Source organism: Rattus rattus, chromosome 3 (genome assembly GCF_011064425.1).
Source record: "Rattus rattus isolate New Zealand chromosome 3, Rrattus_CSIRO_v1, whole genome shotgun sequence".
NCBI lineage: Eukaryota > Metazoa > Chordata > Mammalia > Rodentia > Muridae > Rattus > Rattus rattus.
Window position 1 is genome coordinate 204,535,254 of NC_046156.1, and position 24,854 is coordinate 204,560,107.

The 24,854-nt window shown below is 39.9% G+C and overlaps 1 protein-coding gene across 7 annotated transcripts in view; it reads right to left on the minus strand.

Moving 5' to 3' along the window:
- The window catches only part of Ssbp2 (single stranded DNA binding protein 2), a 253,947-nt gene that overhangs the window by 7,416 nt on the left and 221,677 nt on the right, over positions 1-24,854 (minus strand). For 4 of the 7 annotated variants that reach the window (XM_032899051.1, XM_032899049.1, XM_032899054.1 and 1 more), the window contains 7 exons: positions 20,329-20,377; positions 15,286-15,321; positions 13,448-13,502; positions 9,090-9,160; positions 7,513-7,591; positions 5,506-5,534; positions 1,726-1,824 (listed from right to left, as the gene is read on the minus strand). In XM_032899051.1, coding sequence (XP_032754942.1) covers positions 1,726-1,824; positions 5,506-5,534; positions 7,513-7,591; positions 9,090-9,160; positions 13,448-13,502; positions 15,286-15,321; positions 20,329-20,377 — 418 coding nt within the window. Of the gene's footprint in view, positions 1-1,725; positions 1,825-5,505; positions 5,535-7,512; positions 7,595-9,089; positions 9,161-13,447; positions 13,503-15,285; positions 15,322-20,328; positions 20,378-24,854 lie in introns of all 7 variants that reach the window. The other 3 variants (XM_032899052.1, XM_032899050.1, XM_032899048.1) reach the window with 1 other exon arrangement.

Genomic DNA, 24,854 nt, shown 5'->3' on the forward strand with positions numbered 1-24,854 from the left:
TGTTTTACACCTACATGCCTAAGGCTGCAAGTGGAACATCTAAGGAGCCCATCATGACCAGCATCTGAGTGGATTCTGTGTGAGTGAGCCACTCGGTGCTGACTTTTTGTGCTTCTTATGTCTTTTAACACACTGTCCTCGCGTTTGGTCAGAGTTGTTAATGGAGTGGTATCCATTACATACATGCTCTATTTTTGATCCACAGTTTACTTCACCCCTTTGCTGCCAACAGTGTAGTATAGAATGCATACATGTTAATCCAAGAGACGGCCTACCTGTGAACATGTGTTACTAGACCTGTACTCCTGATGGACATACATGCTATCCTCCTCACTCTGGAATACTTTGTTTCTTAATCTAAAACTTTGCAAACAGCACAGTAAGTGAACTGAATTGACTTGTATATACCTCATTAAATTACATTACTGCTGAAAGAATTAAACAAAAGGAGATAAATGTGTTTTATTAGATAAAATAAACATTGAAAATGACTGACTTGTCCACATTCCTGAGGCAAACCAAAGATCAAGGTTCTAAAATAAATAACTCTTGTAATTTCATGTGTGGCCGAAAGTGTGTACTACCTCCTGATTTTTCCTGCTTACTCACTGGTGTCTAGGCTAGCTCGTGTAATTTTATCTACTGTCCCTGCCCTCAGCAATCATATAAATAAAGCAAATTGGAGAGCAGGAAAAAACACCTTTTTTATAGCCTACATGCAGGGGCAGCATCATTTCCAGTGGAGACTAGAGGTTGAAACCAAGAAGCAAAGGAATCCATGGAACATCCAGCCCTGGACTCCATGTTGGAGTCACTCTGCACTAAAGTAGGCTGCTGTTAGGCATGGGTCAATCTCTGGTACAGGCTGAGTCAGGCAGCATGGTAGCAAGCAGGACCCGTGTGCCTTTTGTCATCTGACAGATCCATGGGTCCTATGCTGATAAAGCTCACTTGGGCTCTGCAACATGTTCTATAACCCAGCTCAGTGGTCCCAGCTCAGAGCAGCCCCTGAAATCCTTAACTAGCCCTTTTCAACCCCCTACCCACATCCTCACTCCCCCAAATTCTGAGTTTTGAGGGGCTCTAGGAAAGTTGAAAGAATTCCTTGAGTGTTTCTGGAGTGAAATCAAAGATAAATGTTATTGCATTACACAGTAACTCCTTGAGAATAGCAGTATCTTGTTCTGTGTCCTCCAGTGTCTAGCATACTGCCCTGCCACATATAAATCATTATAAGCTGTTTGCCAAGTAAACAAATGAAGTATGTAACTTCACTTTTGTCCTGTACACATCTATGGAGATAACCTAGAACCCTACAATAGCACTTTAAAAATGCCACAGGCTTTGGGCTCAGGCTGACAGACCACCAATGTGACCTTCATTTCACCAAAGTCACAACACATGTAGACTATTGTCATGTCTGTCTATGACAAAATCAAGAACAGATCTGACTTTGCAGTGCCCTCACATTTTGCTGGAAGGTAGGGCACATTAAAGAGGTAATGTGCTTTTTGTTTGATTCATGACAATGGATGTTCTCTACAAGAAAATCAGTATTATGGTGATTGCATAAAATTGCATTTGAAGATTCTTTTGACTTTTAGAAGATCTACATACTGAACACCCTCTAAACACCAATAACATGTATACATGTAACTGAACATGTGTTCTGACAGGAGAGCTCAAGACTACCTGTGCACAGTGACATGGTCAGGGAATACTTACACTTTCACTCTGAAAGGGATTTAGGAAATTGCCCCCCATTTCGCCATCATCCCTTGGAGTGCCCGGCTGGTTACTCAAGCTCATATTATTGGGAGAATTCTGTAAATAAGATTCAAAAGAGAAGTCACTGTAGAAGATCGTCATCTCCCTCGTGCACTGTAGAGTTTCAAACTCTGAATGGGCAGCAGCAGCAGCGCCACTGAGGACAAACGTGCTGCTGACCCGGCCTCTTCCTCACACTCTGGGTCACACTGTGGACCAGAACAAGTGGTAAAATTTTGCACATCAAAGTTTGAAAACAAGAAAAACCCTGAAATAATGGTGACTATTACTCCCAGAATCAATGTTTATTCAATTCCTCATCCTCAGTTTATAGGTTTTCAAGAACTTAGGTAAAAATAAAGTCTCCTAGCAGGAGGCTGATGAGGAGAGCCTACTCGTGGATAAGGCATGGTGGAGATCACTCCCTTAGTAATTTTACTAATCCAACTTTGAAAGGTCATTGCTTTGATAGACATTTCCCTTTAATTCTCTGTGCATATTAGAGATTATTTTATGTGAGTCATAAGGAAGAAAGGAAGGTCATTCAGAAAGACAGACACCGGAGGCCTGGAAAACTGTGTGCTTTCAGAAAGACAGCAGACTGCTGCCGATGCCCCTCACCACTAGTTTAGCAGGACAGTTCCCGTGCAGGGTCTCCAAGACGGAGCAGCTGCGATCAGCGGTCCGCACAGTTAGCGGGGCCTTTGGAAAGACCTGTTTAAGTTTGCTTGCCTTATCATTACAGTACGCTTTAAACTATGTACGATAGCCAGCCAATAGGAAATGCAGAATGACATTTACATCATGTTTATAGAGCCCTGTAATGGAGACTCAAGGAGTATTTCAAGTTATAATTAATCGAGTTTAAAAAATTCAGGATGAAACACTTATTTTTAAATGGAAGAAAGATTTTTTTTTTAAACATTATTTTGCTCTGAACCATATGGCTTATATTTCTGTTTGGAATTTAAAAAAATACTTAGAACATTTTGATTTACTACAGCAAGTTCTATCACAAACATTAGAGTTTTATGAATGAGTTCCTAAGATAACATTTGCTTTAACAATATGGCCAATCCGTAAGCAGAGGCAGGCAGACTGCTGGCATGAATGCAGCTCGTGACTTGTCTGACTGAGCCCCATGCAGGGAGGATCTGAGAGGCAGCTCTGGAGACCAGAGGAGCTCTCTATGCTTCAGAACCAGACTTCCGCAGCAGAATGAGAGCGCCATCATTTCTTATAAGTTTTCCCTCTGAAAACGTTAGCTACCCATGAATAAAGAAAGGCAACTGTACTTTGAAGTAAACCCGACAACTTTATTTCCTTTAAAAATTTTTTAGATTCATTATTTTAGATTCATTAGTTACTAGAACTGTTAATTAAATAGTACACTGTGCTTTACAGGAATGATTTTGCTGACTGTGGTGGTCTGAGTGAGCATGTCCCATAGGCTCACAGATTTGAATACTAGGTTCCCAGGTGGTGGAAGGTTTGCTTACAGAGAATAAGGAGGTGTAGGCTTGTTGGAGGAGGCACACCACTGGGGTCCCAAATTAAACACCTCCTTCCATATGCTACCTTGTTGGTGGTGACTGTCACAGCCACTGAGGAGTAACTGAGATACTTATTCTGTGTGCAGACTTCCTCCTAGCACTCGGGTGACTTAGATCTCTGCTGTGTTTTTTCACATTTTTTTTTATTCTAAAAGTTTAGTGAACTTTAAGCATGTTGGTTTTATTTTAATTAATCAGTTAATAATTAGTATTTTTGTGCTGGCATTTGAATCTATAGCCTTGCATATGCCAGGCAAAAGCTCTACCCTAGATCCCAGGCACTGCTTTGTTATCTAGAGTTAAAAACATCATGTCCAAGTTACTATTTCTATTTTCCATGCCATGTCTTCATAGCATGGAGGCTCAAACTCATGTTTTTGCTTCTGTTTTTAAGGTAGAGGATATATAAGTAAGCTGAAAGGAATTTTAATCAAATACTACATAAGTGAAGTCAGTATCAGATCTTTAAACCCATTTGTTAAAAAGAAACTGAGCTGTACAGAATCACACTGACTGGAGGAAAATGCAGGCAAAGGGTACCTGGCCTCTCAGACTGGAATTCCAAACCACTCAGGGTCGGTGAGTGGACACATCATCTGGGGAGGGGAGCAAGACAGAACTCAGGAAAGGACTGTTTTTAGCTGTTTTAATCATGTTGGTGACAGTTTTTATTTCAGAGTATTGGCACATTACTGTGTTATTTCTAATCTAAGATTCGACTTTAAAATATAATTCAGATTTTACTGATCCCTTAGCAAAGAGATTCTATTAATTTCCGCTTACCCTTTCTCTAGGTTTGGAAGAAATTCACATTGTATATGTAAAACGGGGTTAGATACAACCTCAAGGCCTCCTCGCGTTCTGCCTTTACGTGAGGTCTGGGGGCAGAAATCAGGTTTCTAGACTTGCACTCCAAGTCTCTTTACCTGGTGAGTCATTTTACTGGCCAGTCTTCAATTTTTACCTAACTATTTTTTTTAAAATACTCCCTTAATTAGCAATTTATTGTTTCTTCTATCCTCAAAACTTGAACCAAACTTTTGAAACTTTTTCCAGTTTGGCCTGTTCAGTTTCATGGAGCACACACACACGTGTGTGTGTGTGTGTGTGTGTGTGTGTGTGTGTGTGTGTGTGTGTGTGGTCTTATGTGTGCTTATCTTTGGCATCGGAGCTCAGCATGAGGCCTTGGTACACCGTCTAAAGTGAATGGAGTCCTGTGTGGGTAGAAACCACGTGAAGATGGAGAATGATGCTTGTTTTTGAACTCTCGCTTTGAAAGCAGACTTTATAGACAGCACTTCTCACAGAGGTCAGTTAGTGTTTGCTAAAAACCTGTTCATTCAAGTGTCTGTAGAAATTGTACAGCTTGGTAACCAAACTCCTCAGGTCCAATGTCAAAGCTGCGGTTTAGAATATTTTAGGCCTGAAGTCTTAGACTGAACTGTTTTACAGCTCAGGTAATCTTATTTTATTTTATTTTTTTGTGGTGCCAGGAACTTTAAATCATTGTACAAATATTAGTGACATAAAAGCATAGTTGTCCTACTTACTGATCTACAGCAAACTTCAGTCATTTTAGTGTTAGCTAATTTTAATTCTCATCAAACATGCTAAATATACTTGACTCTCAGAGAACTACTTTAATTTTATTATGATCTATTTAGAAGTTATTCTTTAAAAATATGTAATCATCTTACAAAAAGATTAATTTTATGCATTCAAATAGCTGAAGGAGGAAAAATGCAGACACATTTACTTTTCCACCTGAGTTAATATAATTTCCTTCTAATTCCTTTCCTACTGTTCTGAGGACTAGAAGAATGCCTTCTTATCAAGTACTGTCTAACGATGGCCGGCAGGATCAAGTGGACATACAAATGCAGTGTCCTTACTCCACAAACAGCCAGCCTGCCCAAAGGATCTGTTGTCACATCTCTGGAGATACTTGGCAAACTTTTACAGCTTTTCAAAAGATCATCCAAACTGTCAGGGTAGCTCACTAGGTAGCATCAGAACATGATTAAATGGGTTATCACATTTTCTTTCTCAAACATTTTATATATTCATATTTTAATTGCTAAGTGATCAAATCTGAAGTTCTATGTTCAACATTTATATTGAAGAACAGTATTAGAAACCCTCATTTAGTAACGTTAGAGTTCCAAAACAGAGAACACATACTCACCTTGGAAATACTGTCCATGTCTCCTGAGCCTGAGCAAAGTATGAGAAGATAACCATCGTTAGGTAGACAGCATGTACAGTGGAAACCGCTGAAGGGGCGGGAGCTACCACTGATAGCCCGGAGCCAGCCGCTGCTCCTATCCCTGGGTCCCAACAGCAGAGCAGGGGCAGAACTACAGACCCCGCGGAGATCCTTAGAGGGACCACCCACATGCCTGGCCTAGTTCAAACACTTTAGTGTTCATATAATATATACACATCTGTATCGTTTAATAAAAATGATATTGTAAAGTTGATAAAATTTAAGACAGACATTTCTAGGAGTATCTGACAATATTGTAAACCACATTCTAAACCAAATATTAGAAAGCATTTCATTAATATCAGAGATAGCTCTCCATATACATAACAGAAACTAAACATACCTTAAAAGATGTGCTACATTTTAATTTTGATTCTTGAGAGACATAGGTAATAAAATTATACACCTAATAATTAATAATCCTAACTTTGTCACAATATCAGTTTTAAACTATTTTATTCTTAACAATTAATCTTATTGTAAAATGCTGTAACATTTTAATAACAGCATAATTGACATGAAGGGTTAGCATGGCTTCCTTGTGAGTAAAAAGGTCAACATTGTTCCATACCCTATGCACAGTGCTCTACTGTTACATGATAATAATTATAATAGTGCTCACTGTAGAAAGTAACAAACTAGTTGTCAACCATTGTGGAAACTTTTGGATGTTTGAATCTAGTAATGATGTAGCCAAAGTTTCTAACTATGACCAAACACTCTCTTTTTTCCACTAATTCTCCAAGTTGACAGATTGAGGGTAGCATGTTTTGTAATGCACTGAAAAATCAAATTCTATGATGGTGCTGTCCAACTGAGCATTGTGGGAAGATGGCTGTTTCTCTGTGACATCCATTATGGTAGCCAGTAAAGTTAGGTGTGCCTGCTGTACACAGGTATGTGGCAGTGGATTTGAATGCTAAATTCTAACTTTAAATCAAATAATTATATGTGCCTATTGGTACATATAATTGCCACCATAATCAGACCATTCACGTCAACAACAACAAAAAAATGAACCCAAACTTTGAAGTCTAGGAAAACTAAATATGGGCCATTAAAAGCACAAAAGCTTAACAATGTATTGCAAATAATTTCTGAAATGAGTTAATACAGACTTTCAGAGACATGGGGGCAGGTTGCTGACCTTGAGTATGGGGAAGGACATCCCAGATGAGCAGAATTACATGAGCGTACTTGTGTAACAGAAATGAAAGCCCTTTGACAGCTTTGGCCCACTGTCAGCCTTCAGACCAGCTTATGACCACAAGCACATCGTTCTTATACCTGCTGCCCAGGAACACCGTGTGCTAAGAGGCCTAGTCGGTTTGTTTTACTTTTCTCTAGGTCTCGTCATTGCAGATATTTTGTTCACCTTACAGATACTTGGCTCCACTAACAATGCATCATACATGAAGCACACTAGTATCTACTGGTACACGTGATCTTGGCTCTATCCTGAAGGCAGGTACAGATCATAACGGAATTATTAGTATTATCAAAGCTGGTTACTATTTTAAAATGAGGCAAACATTAAAATACACAACAAAACTAAGGAATTATCTTAATAGCTAGTTTCCCTGATATTATCTTCACAGTCTGGAGATAAATCCCCTGTGGGAGGACAGAGAAGCCCTCTGCTCTAGGCAGCACTGCACATGCTGAGCAAAAGAACAGAACTCCTCTGGCCACAAGACGCTTACGCCTTCACAGGTTGGTATTGATACTCATGGGGCACACTGCACAGAACAACTCTCACACTCCTGATTTTCAAGTGTTCCCCAGTTCTCATAACCCATACACTATGGGTTATACCTCCATTCTGATGATACAGAAAGAGCTTTGCAGTCCATAACACCCATGGAATAAAGTTAACACTTTATTCTGAGTTCATTCTATCTATCTAATGGGAAGGCCGAGCCTTACCTAAAGAGCCGTTCATGTGGTGGGACTCCATTCCTCCTAGTCCACCCATGGGACCATCTGATCCAGGGCCCATTGGAAACTGCTTTTAAAATGAAGAAGGTAATTGTGACTACATGGAAAATGACTTTAACATTATTATTAACATTGCAGAGATTGCCCTGGCTTATCCCAAGGTTTGGAGACTCCAGGATACATTTGTAGGCTGTGGGTTCTTTAACCGCCTTCCCCACCTCTCTCATCTCTGTGATGGATGCTAAGGTTAATTTTTCTGTCCACTTTTTTTCTCTCAGGAGAAGAAATATGGAGAGCGTATACTGACTCGAAGATCAGCATTCCACCTTGAGAGACTTCCTCCTATTCTCCTGGTGCAGCTCTTGAGAAGCCGCAGGTGCTACTGGCTTATTACAAAGAACATTTTGGTTGAAGCATGACGCCAGTATCAGGGCTTCCTTAGAAGGGAATATACCATTGTCTGAATGGGCACGGGGTGGGGGGCGATTCCACCCTGCAGGTTAAACATATTTGCATACTTGGAGCTGACGTTATGTGCACCATGCCAGCTTAGTGCAGACACTCCGCAGCAGCTCTGGTCACACGTTTACGGCATCGAGACTATTTCTTTTCAGGTAAAATCTTAGCAGTAAGCAGTTGTGAACAGACATGCTGGGGTAGTAGGGTTGTGATGGGACGTTCCAGGTCAGCTCCCTTTCCTTTCCTGACTCCTCTGGAATGATTCCATGCCCCATCCTAAGGCAAGTGGTCTGTCATCACTCAGGTGTGAAGGTAAGCCTACTGAAGTCAGCATTTCCTTTTAAATGTTCCCAAGTTAAAACCATATTCCATTACATATGGGGTGCAGTACTGACTACAGGGTGGTAACTAGAGTAGGGATGGTTAGGAAGCATACTAGCCCTCAGCACCAGAGCACATTAACCAAGAAAGGATGGGGAGGGAGTAGGGGAAAGGAAAAGGAGGAGCTGGGAAAGAGGGAGGCAGAAAGACAGGCAGGCAGGCTGGGTGGCTTAGGGGGAAACTGTTCAGACAAGGCTGCCGCCAGTTCTGTGCAAACACAGAGTCTTCTGCTCCTGTGAGGAAGCAGAGTTTCTACCACACCTGAGAACCTGAGCTCAATCCCCAGGATTCCCACAGTAGATGGAGAGGACAGGGTTACAAGTGGTTTGGGACAGCACGCACGACGCATGCTCTCTCTCTCTTCCAGCCACAAAGACACACACACACACACACACACACACACACACTGCAGCTGCACCTGCACACGATATATCCCACCACCAATGAGTGAGAAGATGACTGTGTTCTTAGTTCTTTTAGGGCGAGGCTGAGAAGTCAGACTGTGAGCCCAACAGCCTCGAATGTGCTATGTTCTACTCTTTTCTCTGGAATTTAATATTTTAAAAGACTCTAAGACTAGACACATGTAAGTTTTAATTACCTTAACACAAAAATGTATTTGCTGACTTTTTTCAATTTTAGCTACCCTGTATAAGCCATGACATTTGTATTTATTTGGATCATTACTATATGGTAGTACAAAAACATTTAAAACTTATATTTACATTAGGTCTGTTAGGCCCAGGAGGTACTGCATTCATTAAAGTATACATGTTGTCTCCCGAGTTGGTTGAATCTGAAACAAAACATGACCTAATTAATATCTCTACTGAAGCCATCACAAAACAATAATCACAGGCGATCCTGGCATATACAGAAACTGACAGCTAGATATGCACCTGACAGTCACTACTAATGTTTGGAAACAAATACTTGGCAGTCATTTCTGACCCAGACTTTAGTGTTCTAAAGTCATAAATTACAAACATGATGAGATGTATAATTATTTCAGTAATTTAGGTCAACTGAATATTACTTTAAAAACAAGCAGTGCAATATTTTCTTTCATAAAACATGGATTAATTTTCACTCCATAAATGACGACATATATACATATCAGACAATTTTAAAACTTCATATTTAGTAGCTTCTGATTTCCAGAATTTTCTTAGCTTTCCTATAAAAAAGAACATTGAATTTTAAGATAAAATTGGTATAATATACTGACTTAATTTCAAAAGTGAGATTACAACAAGACTAGAAAAAGAAACTATCTTGCTTAAAGTTGAAGCCAGATTCCTCTACTATGTTTTCTCTCCCTTTAGAGATCCTCTCATTTTACAGCTTTGGCTGGCCTGGAACTCACTTGGTAGACCAGGCTAGCCCTGAGTTCACAGTAATCCTCCTATCTCAGTCTCATGAGTACTAAGTTACAGACATGAATGATGACAGTTGAATTTCAAAAACTTTTTGATAACTTATTTTAGTCCTTTTATTAACTGCATATATTCTGTATAAATATATGCAAGCTTTTACACTATTCTAAAACTTAGACTTCATGCCGACTAGCAAATTCTAATTAAATGCCCACATATATTTTTGAAGTAAACCTAGAGTCAAAGTAAATTACTTTACATTGAAGAAGCATCAGTTATGAACCACAGTTTTCCATTTTCTTAGTTATAAAGTTTACTTAGCTGTGGAACAGTAGCTCTGTTACTTGGAAGTACCTGGAAGCTGCATTCTGTACTGATCCGAGAGGGCAAACATGCTTTCTCATAGGAGTGGCCTAGGTAGAGGTATCTACTGTTTCTGCCCCTCTGTGAAACCACTCATTAGACCTCAATGGCCTGTGACTTCAGTGCGTGTCACTTAGAGTGAGTGAGACATTATTCACTGATCACTTATTAACAGTGATCTATGAGTCTTGGGGCTAGATTTCATGTTTGAGACAGGGTCGAATGATGTTACCTGGCTGTCCTGGAACTCCTTGTGGACCCGGATGGCCTCAAATTCACAAAGACCCACCTGTCTCTGCCTCCCAAGTGCCGGGATTAAAGGTGTGTGCTGGCACGCTCAGCTGGATTTGACTTGTAGAGTAGAACACTTGATAGTGTTCTATGCAGTCCCTTGCACTGACCTTGGTTCTGAATATAAAGTGAGGTCCCAACCTACCTTGTGGCTCTAACTTGTTCATGTTGTTATCTATGAAACATTTCTGCTGTGTCAGTCAGGTCACTTATTCCTTCTTGCCTGCCACCAGCCTTGCCCGCCTTCATTTTTACTGCTGAACCTCTTTTCGTCTGCTGTCACCTACTAAACGTCTAGTCACTAGACACCAAGACTCATTCCAAATGCTATTTCTTTTCTTTCTCTCTTTAAAAATATATTTATATTTTTCTTTTTTTATTGGGCATTTTTAATTTACATTTCAAATGTTATCCCCTTTCCTGGTCTCCTGTCCATAAGCCCCCATCTCATCCCTCCTCCCCCTTCTATGAGTGTGTTTCCCCTCCCCAACCACACCCCACTTCCTGCCCTGACATTCCCCTGCACTGGGGGTCCATCCTTGGCAGGACCATGGCTTCTCTTCCCATTGGTACCCAACAAGGCCATCCTCTGCTACACATGCAGCTGGAGCCATGGGTCTGTTCATGTGTAATCTTTGGGTGGTGGTTTAGTCCCTGGGAGCTCTGGTTGGTTGGTATTGTTCTTATGGAGTTACAAACCCCTTCAGCCTCTTCAATCCTTTCTCTAACTTCTCCAATGGGGACCCAGTTCTCAGTTCAGTGGTTGGCTGCAAGAATTCACCTCTGTATTTGTCAGGCTCTGGCAGAGCCTCTCATGTTCCTGTCAGTGCCTCTCATGTTCCTGTCAGCATGTACCTCTTGGCATCAGCAATATTCTCTGGGTTTGGTAACTGTATATGGGCTGGCTCACCAGGTAGGGTATGTATGTATGTATAGACTGGATCCCCAGGTGGGGCAGTCTCTGTTCCAAATTTTGTCTCCGTATCTCCTCCTATGAATATTTTTATTTCTTCTTTTAAGAAGGACTGAAGCATCTGCACTTTGGTCGTCCTTCTTCTTGAGCTTCATGTGATCTGTGGATTATATCTTGGGTAATTTGAGCTTTTGGGCTAATGTCCACTTACATATATATTTAAATGAGTGGTCTGTCTGCAAGAACACCTGCATGCCAGAAGAGGGCATCAGATTCCTCTATAGGTGGTCTTGCATTACCATGTGCTTATGAAAACTGAACTCAGGACCTCTGGAAGAGCAGTCATTGCTCTTAACCACAGAGCCATCTCACTGGCCCCTCAGATGCTATTCTAATACACGTTTCCCCTGAGGTTTCTGATTATACATGCTCTCCAACCAATGCAATGTGGCTGGCGTCATCAGCTAATGCTGTTAGTCTTCCATTCTACCCACAACTGGCTATCAAGAGGTCGTCAGAAGGAAAGGGACTATGTCTCACTTCCCTTGTGTGTCTCAAACAACAAATTAGCATTTAATCTGTCTAAAAAGTTCTATTATGTTTTAGAAAAATTTTTTATTTCTTTTTAAATATATGAAAACTTAAAATGGATTTTATCTTTACTTTTGGTGAAAGAAAAAAATGGATTACAAATTTAAATATGCAAGAGATGAATTTATCACTAAGACTAATTAAAATATAATTTCATCCAAAAGATAGAAAATCATCAAGAGGAGTAAGGACAGTGTACTAGGTAATGCCTGATTCTTACAATAAAGTGTACCTTGGGGCTGAGGACCAGCTCACTGTCAAAGGCTGAGTCTACGGAAGTACGCCCACGAGGCTGGCCAGGTGGAAAGGCCGCCAGGTTACTTATCGCCTGCTCAGCGTTGCTGGGAGCTGGGCCCTCGTCTATAGTGACACGAACACCAATCCCATGCCACCTTCTAAATTACACCTTAACTTCGCAAAGTGAGAATGACTGCAGGGGAGGAGATTAGTTCATATGACTTCCTCTTGGATGGAATCTGCTCCATTTTCAATGTAGACAGTTTAAAGATAGAGATGACGACATGTTTATGGATAGAGAGAAACCAGCAAAGTTAAGGTAACATTTTGTATTACCAAAGTTGGTTTTAAATAAAAATTATAAGATAGGAAATTCTTTACTGGCATTATTAATAATAAAGGTTTTTAAACTTCTGTATATCTTAGAGTTAATTCTAAGTAATTAAGAACATTTGACTTTACAGTGAGCTATACTAAAATTATTTTCAATTATAAGTATTTCTCATCTATTTTATTACCAAGAAAGTGAAAGCCTTAACTTTATTTGGAATTTAATCATTTCACTAATGTTAGGATAGGAATGAAAATTAGTTTGTTTAGCTACTGAGAAGAGTAAATGAACATCCTCATATAAATATCCTGGATTATACCTTGAGTCATTTATAGTATTAGGGTTATAGAGTCAACTCTTAAGAGCCATCTAATAGCCTTTGATACATGTTCTATATAATTTGATAGATCTTTGACAATTTAAATTCCATTCATTAGTCTTTAAACTAATATTTTGTATGAAATTCTCAAGAGGGGAAAAAAGAAATGCTAATGCTACTTGAAAGAATTGTGTTAAATTATTATGGCTTTGTTAACTAATAAACTCCTAGACATGTAGAGTAAACAGTACTGAAAACATATCCATGCTTAGTCAGATAACAGATATGTGAGCGGGGTCAGTTGATAACCTAACAGGTTAATGTCTTTTAAAGTTTTACTCCTGTAGACTTTTTTTCTGAGCGTGGTGGGGATATGAATTCTTTTCAGTTTTCAGGGACTTTTAGTAAGTTAATAACTGGGCAATTCATGTAAATCAAAACAGTGCTCATACTAACTCCATTATTCATACAAGATGAATTCTCTAAATGCTTGACAGCACCAATGCTGTTTAAGAACTAGACTTCTTTCTACTTGTTACCCCTACTCTTTTTCATCATGCTGAGAAAATGAAAATTCGTAAGTTTATTAAAAAAACAATTCCTGTACTCTGTGGTTTTATCCTAGGAGTCAAAAGTCCATGTGGCTAGTCTGAATTACATACCTGCTGGACTAGGCATGATGGGTGTTCCTGGTGGTCCTCCACCTCCTGGAGGACCCTAAATAACCACACAGAAGTTTAGTAAAAATAAAGCATTTCATTAAACAACATAAGGAAAAGGTTACTGTTCTCTCTATAGTCACCCAAATTCAAAAACAAAGCAACTATATTTCCTCTGTAATTCATTTTCTTGATGCACAATCATCTCAATATTATGCAAAACATAATTTAGCTTAACTATGTTGAGACTGTCTTGACAAGTTTACAAAAACAATGAACCCGTGACACTGGCTTATTACTCATGACTTAATCCCATCACCTATAATGAGGTTAAGCAGAAATTACTTAACAGGGCCTTTACAAAGCAACAAAATACGAATACTTCCTGTGTATTTTGCTATAATTTCCTTACACTCTGTGTCACTGGCACTTACTAAATCTGTAAAGACATTCACAGAAGACTCCTAGGAGACCCCACTAGGTGTGACCGACCCACTAATGCTGTTTCTGTTCTCTGTCAGCCTGAGGAGCAACAGGACACAGCGGCTCCACTTCCGTGGGAAATGGGACGCACTCCTCGCCCTGACCAATGCTCACGAGGCTGCAACCCCACAGCCAGCTGCACCAGGCAGGAGGCAGAGGTGCAGTTAATTCTGACAACTAAATGCATCATCTAGGCAGCGAGTCTTAGAGTTTTTTTTAGGAGCTCCATGCATAAAATTAGCTCTCCAGAGACTTAAATATTTACTTTTCTTTTGAGCGTATACATACAACCTAGCAGTTACTTCAAATAATGTATGCATTTCCCATTAAGTAAACAATAAAGTTTCTTTTAAAATAAATGTATATTCTTTAATAAGACTTTATCAGGCTTATTAAGTGACTTTAAGAAAGTTTTATCCTATTTTTTCCTTTTCTCTTCCTTCCTCTCTCCTTCCTCCCTTTTCTGTTGTTTCCTACAGAACTCTGGCTTGACTGGCTTAGAAGAACGCTGAGTACTGAGAGCGCAGGCCGGAGCGGCCCTGCTTCTCTCTAGGGTAATGGATAGTCTTTCTGTGGCTGAACTGCTCACTGACTGCATTCCCAAGTTCAGTACACTCACTGCACATAACTCTGCAAATCACCCTCGGAACAGCTTCCTAGTTTACCATTTTATCTTCTGTTAATATTTTCTCTTAAGTTTTGTAAAATAAATTATCCCTTATGGTGTTCTTCGGATGTAACGAGGGACATAAGAGAGGCAATGGCCAAGGGTCGTTGTGACGTTAAAAGAGGTGGTCCAAAACCTGGTAATTTGGCTTCAGGTTTACACGAATTAATGAGAAAAGATAACATGTAATAGATGCTAGCAAGGAAATAGCTTTTTTAAATTTCTAGGAATAGAAAAAAAAAAAACCTAAAAGGTCCTTCTAAATTATTTGTTTATTCTGCAGCCTAATCTGGTTTGTGGTTGGGATAAAGTTTTTGTTTTCATAGCCCGTATGTGTGGTGAGTGGGCCCGGGCAGGGGCGTGCACACTATTCTTGTGAAGAACTGCGAATTCAAGCATATCTTTGTATAACTGGGAATGGCTCTCTTCATGATTGGATGGAGAGTATTGGAGTAGCTTCCAGAAACATATGCCAGAGTAAAACAGAGTACCGAAGGCAATTCCAGCCAGACTGGTAACTGGTTCCCTAATGAACATCAGCATATGTGCTGAGGCTGGCAGATGAAACTGCTCAAGATGCTCCCTTCCTGGTCGATACACAGGCCTCTGCTTAACATCTGGGCAACCATTTCACTGCTCAAATAAACTGTTACATCAATTCTTATGAGCAAACAAACCCAAATGTACTTACTACATAGTTCCCAGGAGACGCCGAGGAGTAGGGTATCTGGAACATGAGCAGGACACAGACACATATTTTGATTCATGTGACCATATGAGATTGAATTAAATGAATTGTCTTCTCTTTTATCAAGTTTAAACTGCATCACAAAGTATAGTAAAACACAAAGGAATTTATATCTGTGTAAGTGCCAAAAAAATCCAAGCAACTATAATATTATATTGAACTCACAAGAAAATGTAGATTTCAGTCTAGAGGAATTCAAAATGATAGTTTAAATTATGTAGGCTTAGGTCAGTTGTATCCACTTGGTGACACTAAAGAGATATTCTATAAATAGAAAGATATATATTCTAATCCAGCTAAAGCCAGGGAATTGCACATTAGTGTCTCACTGCTGCTTTCCCGTGGTTCATGTGGTTCTCACATTCCTCGTTTAGTTAACATCAATGCAATACATTCAAAGGAATTGATGTCCAAAGACTGATAGCTTATGAGGCTCAGGTCCAAACAAGAGGCCGTTTTCCGGGTATGAGAAAGTAGGCAGCATTAAATATTTCCTTTCCGACAAGCCCACGAGTTCCTGGCATGATACAGCCCATATGCTTTATTCTGAGAAGAGACAATGATGTGTCTTCCTCAAATGAGGGAGTCAAGGCCAGAGTAAGCTCTCTGAGTGGTGAAATGGATCCTGTACTCTGAATGGCTGGTCCTTCACCTGCTGTAACGGCATGCTAGTGTGAAATCATAAGTAAGGAAGTATAAAAACCACAATTTCCCCTTCAAAACACTTGATGATTTTGGAACTATTTGGCATTAGGCTGTCTGAAAGGGCTTTCTCCTTTTGGTGTTCTTGCCTTTTGTAGGCACAGACCACATGTCAGCAGGGCCTCTACTTGGCTGTCTGTAGGGTTGAGCTAATAGACCCAGGGCTACTGAAGGCCCAGTAAGCAGTCAGGGGGAGGGGCTCACTTCCCCCAAACACCAAGGTCTCTCACAGCACTGAACTTGGACTTAACTTGGTCAATACATGACTTTGGTTTCTTGTGCCCTTTCAGTTCATGGCCTATCCAAACTCTTTCACTGCCTTGTTTTTAGAGACACACATTTGCCCCTTTGTGGTGCTGACATCCTATCAGTTCCTAGGATGAACCTCATCTCCCAGCATCTTCAGCACTGGTCAGTGTTTTCCTACTCTGATTTGTTTAACACCTTTCTTGCAAGCTTGCAAGACAGAACTAATCATCTTTATTGTTATCCTCAAAGTATTACATTCCTGAACTTTATAAACCATCACCTTTTTGAGAGTTCAGAACCTTTGTACTGAGGTCTGAACAATTCCTTTGCCTGACATCTTTCTTGCTATTCATGCTTTACAACTTATCCTGTATTCATGTCAGATTATTTTTCATTACACTTCTGGTTCTTACTTAATTATTTCTTTGTTTATAACTAAACTACCTCTGTGTTCTTCTGTAGCCTGCAGTTTATTCACCTTTCGAATCTCTTAGATCCATTCTTCTAACGCTAGGAAACTGGTTCCTATTTCTCTGACCCCCTGGTCACTGCCTTCTGCCTTACAACAGAGACTTCCTAGAGGAAGGCAAGGGACAAGGGCGGTAAGATCACAGGGCAGCTCACTGCAACACGCGCCTGCTGCACACTGGCATCTCACATTTTCTGGTTCAGCCTCGCACAAGTCCTGATGTGTGAGGGATGTGCACATAAACCTAGTCACCTTTTAGGACAGAGAAAAATTCTTGAGCTGTATTTACCCTCTTATTTGGTATAAATATTCCCATTTGTCAGACTTCAAGTTACCAAATGGTTTTAACACAAGCTTGTGAAATTTCTGAATGAAAAGCAAGTTCTGAACTTCCGACTTTAGTTTCACTCTTGTGAGCTGGCCTCAGAGCTCTTACAGCATCCTGAGTGTGCCTAGCCCTCCTGCCATACACCACAAGCATCATTTTCAGGCTGGCATGCCACTGTTTACAGATTATAAATGACATCTACTGTCCTAGAGAGAAAAGGCAAACAATGCCCCTTTGTCGTCTCTAAGGACAGCCTCCCCAGACTCCCCAGACTCCCCATCCCCCAAGACCTCAGTGTTCCTCCAGGTGAGATAGAACCATTGTTTCTAAATACTTTAAAAACTTTATCTCATCTAGCTGATCCATTTATTTCCATCTTTGTTTAGACAAGGTCTTCCATTTTAGCATATATATATGATATATATTATATATATATGATATATATATATATATATACTATTTCTACATTATGTTCTTCAGTTTTCTGACTAATTCAGCATTTGGGCTCCTACTCTTGGCTCATAACTGAACCTGCACTTCTGAGAGTTGCCAGGAGGATCTAATAGCACAGCATGACGGACATACATTACACCAAAACAAAGAAATACCATGTGAGTGTAGTGGGCATGTTCCTGAGCTGGAAATCCGGGTACAGAGGAAGAAGGTACAGATGAGGAAAGATGAGGAAAACTGAAGGAAAGAGAAGGAACGAGAGGGAGCACAGCATAGTCGGGGTGGCTGTTACACTGTAGGACTTATATGCTGGGTAGTAACTGATAAGGCCACAGGATTGGACCAGGAATGAATGCATGCTCTAGGAAATAAGAGGTCCATATTGTTTGAATGCATGCTTTAGTGATGTGACTCTATGAGAGCCAGGCAAAGTGAACCAAGTTGACCACTGTGACATCTCAGCCGAGACATGGCAAAGGGAGTGGAGGGTAATGCCAACCACAATGAGCAGGGCTGGAGAATTGAGAGTCACTTCACATTCAATGACAAACGGTGTCATAATTCCAGTTCCAGAGAGTCCGCTGGGCACTTCTGAACTTCATGGGCTGCTATACACATGTGATGCTCTTACATCCACTCAGGCAAGCATGTGTGTGCACGTGCACGTGAGCACACACAATGCTATATGTTATTTATTTTGTTATATAAATGTAAGTATTACATAAATATATATAAAATATTTAAAAACCTGTTATAATAAGATCACAGAGCTAGTGGGTCAGAATCATTTAACTCCAAAAGCTGATAAGAAAATTAAAGGTCACATATGTTGCATGATTAAGCTAGAAAGGAATTCTGCACCGTAATATTCATGATTGTGGTGATATGAATAGGGTTAAAGCCGCAACTTCTGCTTTTAGAATGACTGGTGTAATTCCAGTTACACCTTTCTCCCGTAGGAAAGTATTCAATTACCTTCCAAGCACTGGTGGTGGGGGACAACAGCACGTACTATGCCAGTGGAAAGTAGGAGCCAGGTTTTACTGCCCTTTTTTTGAATTATACAAATTTGTACTGTATTTTCCTTACAGTTGATCACTTCTTTTCCTTAAAGGATTTACTCCTTTTTTTCTCCTGTCAAATCAGTAAACTGGTTAATACAATGCCATACAAAAGAACCGGTGCTGTGACAATTCCTTGTTCTAATAACAACCCCTTTCATATTTTCTAGTTAATGTACTTCCTTATTTTGACTTGACTAGGGTTGTGTGGGTCCAGGAGTAGGCACACGACCTAGGTCAGTTCATATTTAGACATCCGTCTGCTTCATGAAGTAGGGCACGTGACTCTAGCTCAGTTAACGGTTCCTTCCAATTCCTTTCTGTAACAGGTAAGGGCAGTGTCTTGTGTCCACTGAAGCTGCAAACCTATCAACCTGGGCTGACACAGCCTTCATTCTATCTAAAGGAACAGGGGTGACAAGAAAGAACACAGTTTTTGAACTCATGGAACCTGAGTCAGATTTAAATCAGGAGTTTTAGAAATCTTAAGAACTGGGAGGGGGATGGAGGAGTAATGAAAACGGTGGGATGGAGGTTTGAAGGGTGGATAGATAATGATGACCAAACGCATGTGAGAAGAGATCACTATGAATTTGGATAATTTATATGAGTGAATAACCACCATGAAACATAAACTGGGAATTTCCAGAATGAACATAATTGCTGGGTGAAAAAGCTAACATCCTAATTTGTAAGCTATTCTAAGATACACACCCTTCAATAGTGGATCCCAGCTGATCTACCCCCTGAACCGGGGGCCTCTGCTACCTACATTTTGTCCTCCATCATCAATTCTGTCCAAAAGACCTATCTTTTCTTCTACTTCCCCTCTTCTCCTCTTGGACCCAGAAGCCCCACCTACTCCCTCAGTGATTGGCTCCTTGAAGTCCTTTGAAGTTCTGAATTAGTCCTAAATGTCAGCTGTGCTTCAGACTCATTTAGCATTCAGGCACCTGCTGGGAACAGAAGTACCTGTGCGCAGCCAGTAAGGTGCATCCCTTCTCGGTCAGCGCTCAGGGACTGCCTGGCTGTCACTCATCCTTAGCTCAGGTATCCGTGTACTGTGCACTGTACAATACACTACACAGCAGGCTTGTGTCACACACTGAAATGCTTACGATTTCAAAGATGAAGAAAACCTGCTCCAGGATCATAAAACTAAAATAATTTTAAAGCCCAATAGTCTAATTTCCAACCTGTGCATAGATTTCTGTAATCTCATGGAGAGAAAAAAAATGAATTAAACCACTGTCATGAAAACATGAGCCAAACTCCCAGGATGTCAGACACACATGTGCAGTAATGGCACCTCAGCTGACAGGCACAGGCACTACATGGATGTGTGCCCTGGGTGCGAGGACCACAGTGCACAGACAGTAACTCCCTGAGACTCCTCTTCACTGGCAGCCCAGTGACCGTATAGGTGTTAGGAAAAACCCAAGCCTACGAGCAGCATGGACTGCTCCACAAACTACTGCAGTACACTCAGGATTCCTACCTTTACTTCTGAAAATCTCAAGTTATGTGGCATAAAACACGTTCATGTATGAAATTAAAAAACACATAATTTCAAAAATAAGATACACTTTTTTTCTAGAAGAATATAAACAAAACTGCTTTTTGAGCAACTACTTTAAATGGGTAACACAGCAGACCAGGAAGCGCTCAAAAGCAGTAAGCTTTTCCCTGCTACCCGTTACAAAATGCAAAGTATGTATACTCACTGAATTGGCATTTGTTGGGTTTGGCCACGGTCTACCACCACCTGGACCCCTACAAAATGATATGACAGATTAATTCAACCCGAGCCTCGGTGGCTGCACAGCAGACAGCACTGTTTGTCACGTAGTTACCACGCACCCTCACAGTCAAGCTCAAGAACCACTTAGTCATCTTAATGATCTTCCCTTGAATGCAAAAAACTATCCCATAAAACAGCGTCATGTGTAGTTAACTATTGTACATTTTTATAAATGAAAATGGAAGCCACCTATACTAGAATATATATGCTCCTAAATAACTTTTAGTAGTTTTAGAGTAAAAGGGATCAAATACATATAACACAACTGAAGACCTGAGTGTGAGTCCCCTGTGTACCATTCAGATGAAAGCACTTGTAAAGTGTCTACATGAACGACTCTTAGATTACAAGTAAGCACTGTGCAAACCGGCCTGCTTCCATGAAATCACCTTGTATGTTGATGCATCCCTAGTGCTAACAGGGACCTAGTCCTGAGAAGCACTGAGTCTAGCATTTGTCTCACTGTCATGTATGACTCCACCTAGTTACTAAGCCATTGGTACCGTCATCTGCCAGAAAAGGATGGCACACTTAAATGGACATGCTCTATATTATCGCTCTATAAATTTGTTATTAGAATATATAATGATGTGATACATAATATATACATTTAGATTACAGCTTTCTCGATGTTTCATAATTTCAGTTAAAGATAGAGAGAGGAAGTCTTAAAATGGAGATAGTCTATGTCAATATATTGCTTCATTTTAGAATTCAGAAGAATGTTTTCTATTTTAAACATTATAAACAAAATTAATGCCCAGTTAATTAAATCAAATTCATATACCTGGGCTGTCACGTTAAGTGCATTTGAATAAATATTGTTTTATGAAAAGTAGACTATTTTCAACTTCCCTTCTTCTATTAGGTTATTGAAAATTCCCTTTCTAGTCACTAATCACTAAGGCCGTGGAATATTCCATTTTTAAAACGTCCTTTGAATGGCCTTTTCCTTCAGCCTCCTCTGAGGGGCTCTGCCAGCACCTGACTGAGACAGATGCAGATACTTACAGCAAACCACTGGGCTGAGCCTGGGGACCACAATGGGAGAGTTAGGGGAAGGACTGAAGGGAAGAACAACGCTATCAATTAATCAGGTCCCTCAGAGCTCCCAGGGACCAAATCATCAATCAAAGAGTACACATGGGCCGGTCCATGGCTCCAGCTACATAAATAGCAGAGGACTGACTGCCTCATCTGGCATCAGTGGGAGGGGAGACACTTGGTCCTGTGGAGACTTGATGCCCCCCAAGAAGGGGGATGCTACAGTGGTGAGGTGGGAGTGGGTGGGTGGGTAGGGAAGCAAAGTTGGGGAGGATGGGGTGGGGATTCTGGAGGGGGGACCAAGAAGGGGGATAACATTTGAAATGTAAACAAATAAGATGATTAATAAAAAGTCCCTTGAATCTAGTAATCTTAAGTCTAAAGTAATAAACATTAAATAAAAACACTGTCCAAGTTACCTACTATATTAGTAGGGTTTGCTTGGAATCCTGACAACTACTTTAGTTTGAGCTTGGTACTCCCTAGGGGTGTAAACAGAGGGAAGCGTTTTAAATCCCTCCTCAGGCTCTGTTCCAAAGGCTTCAAGAGGAGTCTCTCCTGAGGTGACAGGCTTATAATGGGTTACCAAACCCTTCTGAAAGAGGGTTTACATACAGGATTCCATGTCCCGACAGACACAGAATGAGGGGAACAGGACGTCTGCTGATCAATCAAACATTTGAGTAGGACCATACAGCCACACAGTTTGTCTGACGTGGAATATAATGTAATCAAGAAACTGAGAAATAGTTGTCTTGAAATGTTCTAGAAAATGCTCAGATCATAGCAAAGTTTAGTACTATGACGGTAGTGATGTCTTAACTTTGAATGTGATTGGCCTACAACATGGTCCAACAGGTAAAGGTGCTGAGCCCGCCCCCTGCTCTAGCTCCGTTCCCTAGGCCCCACCTCTGAGCCCCATACACACGCTGGAGCATGTGCATCAAAGTCAATATATCTTTTAAAAAAAGAACTTATGAACCCCATAATTTAGCTCAGTGGTAGAGCGCTTGCCTAGGGGAAGCATAAGGCCCTGGGTTCGGTCCCCAGCTCCGAAAAAAAGAACCAAAAAAAAAAAAAAAAAAAAAAAGAACTTATGAATAAGATATATAAAATGTTTAATGTAAAATATGTCTAACAGGGCTGGAGAGATGGCCCAGCGGTTAAGAACACTGACTGCTCTTCCAGAGGTTCTGAGTTCAAATCCCAGCACCCACATGGTGGCTCACGACCATCTGATCAAATGCCCTCTTCTGGTGTGGCTGAAGATATAGCAACAATGTATTCATACACACACACACACACACACACACAAATAAATCTTTTTTAAAAATCTAAAAAAACTGTCTTAAAAAAGAATATCCGTGTTAAAATATGCCTAATATTAAATAAGAAGCTAAATTAAAAGTCAGAATTTTAATTTAATTAAATAAAACAAATTCTTTCTTTTTTTTTTTTTTTTTTTTTTTTTTTTTTTTGGCCAGGTGCAATGGTATATGACCATCCAGCCTGGTCTACAAAGTGAGTTCCAGGACAGCAAGGGTTACACAGAGAAATCCTTTCTCAAAAAAAAAAAAAAATAAATAAATAAATAAATAAATAAATAAATTCAATAACATCAGTTAAATGTTATATTTATTATAAAGAGAATCATTTCAATTGCTTATATTAATCTAGTTCCAGAATACTGCATTTCATATTAAATTTCATTTTAATATTGTAGGAAATTATATTTGAACTTATTTAAACACACTAAAAGATCCTACAGGTATTTCAAACCAGTGGTTTTAGAGAACAACTGAGCAAGCAAGTAATCTCCACTCGCTCTGAGGCTGAGGTAGTGTTTCACAAACATTATTTTGAATGAAAGTTAGGCAGATGAGCCCTGTTTAAAGGCAAAGAGAAAAAGGGAACGTAGAAGATGATCGTATTTTTGGTAAGCATCTATTTGGATGGACCCTAGGAATCATGACTACCAAGAAGATGAATCTCCTATGAAAATCTCTCTCCTAAATAACCGTTTGGGTCCTTGCAGAGCCATGTTCTGTGAACAGCAGGGTGGCGAGGCTAAGGCACAATGCTCCATGCAAGGAGCAGGCCTGGCGCTTGTGGAAGCCTGCCCACTACTCACTTCACGAGCACTCTGCCACTGGCATGTCCTCTCAGGGTGATCTGTAACGTATTTGAGAATATTCACATTTGGGCCACAGTTTGTAAATTTTACTTTAAGCCACTCCATGTTGGGTGTTTACTTGTAAATGTGTTATAGGGGTGTCTACTCTGCATGCCACTGAGCTGTGTGGTTTGTCCTGAGTCCCACCACTGCAAGCTTCTTCCAGATGACCAATTTTCAGTTTATGAACTTTCATTAATGAAGTTATTTTTTGTTGGGGATGCTTTAGTTATGAAAGCTGTGGTGGCAGGCGAGAACACAGTATTCCACCCGTTGGTGCCCAGGCTGGCCTTTCCACTGTGTTCCACTGTCATGGTAAAAAAGGAGTGGCAAGTAGAGAACACCACACTTTATCTTCCAATTTTAAGTGTCCAACAGGGTTTTCTTTCTTGTTTTCCTTTTTAAATGGCATAAAGAAAGCCTTAGATTCTATTTGAAAATTTGGGGGTGGGGTGACATGATTAAAGATTGTTAAGTAATGATGTGAATTTTAATTCAATTTACAAATATAATGAAGGTACTGTGTATATCTCTGTTTTAGTCCACCCTTGATTTTCTGGGGGTAACGGCAATGCGATGATTGCCCTTTCTGATTAGAACTTCATTAATTACAGTTTCCATGCTAGAGAAAAATATTTATTATGCCTAAATATATATATGTATTTTTTCATTGTCTCTGACAGAATCCTAGTTTACTAAAATTGAAAAAAAAAAAACCAGAAGACTCTAAAATAGAAGGGAATAGTAACAAAAACTGGGAATAAGCTTGTATGATTTCATTCTCTTTAAGAGCTATAAAACATTCTATAAGAGGAATTATCAAGACTACTTAAGAAGTCCAAATAGCACCCCCCCCAAATCCTACTATGAGCTTCAGCCATATTTTTAGTTTTTACAGTACATGGAATTAAAGAATATTCACATGTGAATACATCAGCGCATATATGGGAAGAAACTAGATAATTTTGGTACTTATTTGAGTCTCTCAATTCATATGAAAATAAAGTTTTCGAGTTGATTAAAGAGCTTACTTAAAGCCAAGTACTATACCAAACTGTATTAGATATGTTCTTATCAGCTGTTACAACCTGGTTGATCATAACATTCAAATTTCATAAAATATATTGACTTTTAACTTGAGAATCTAACTTACGTTGCATATATTTTCTGTCTTACTGGTAAGAGCTCCAGCTTTGACATGAGCACAAAATATCAGTCAATCCTTCTGTAGC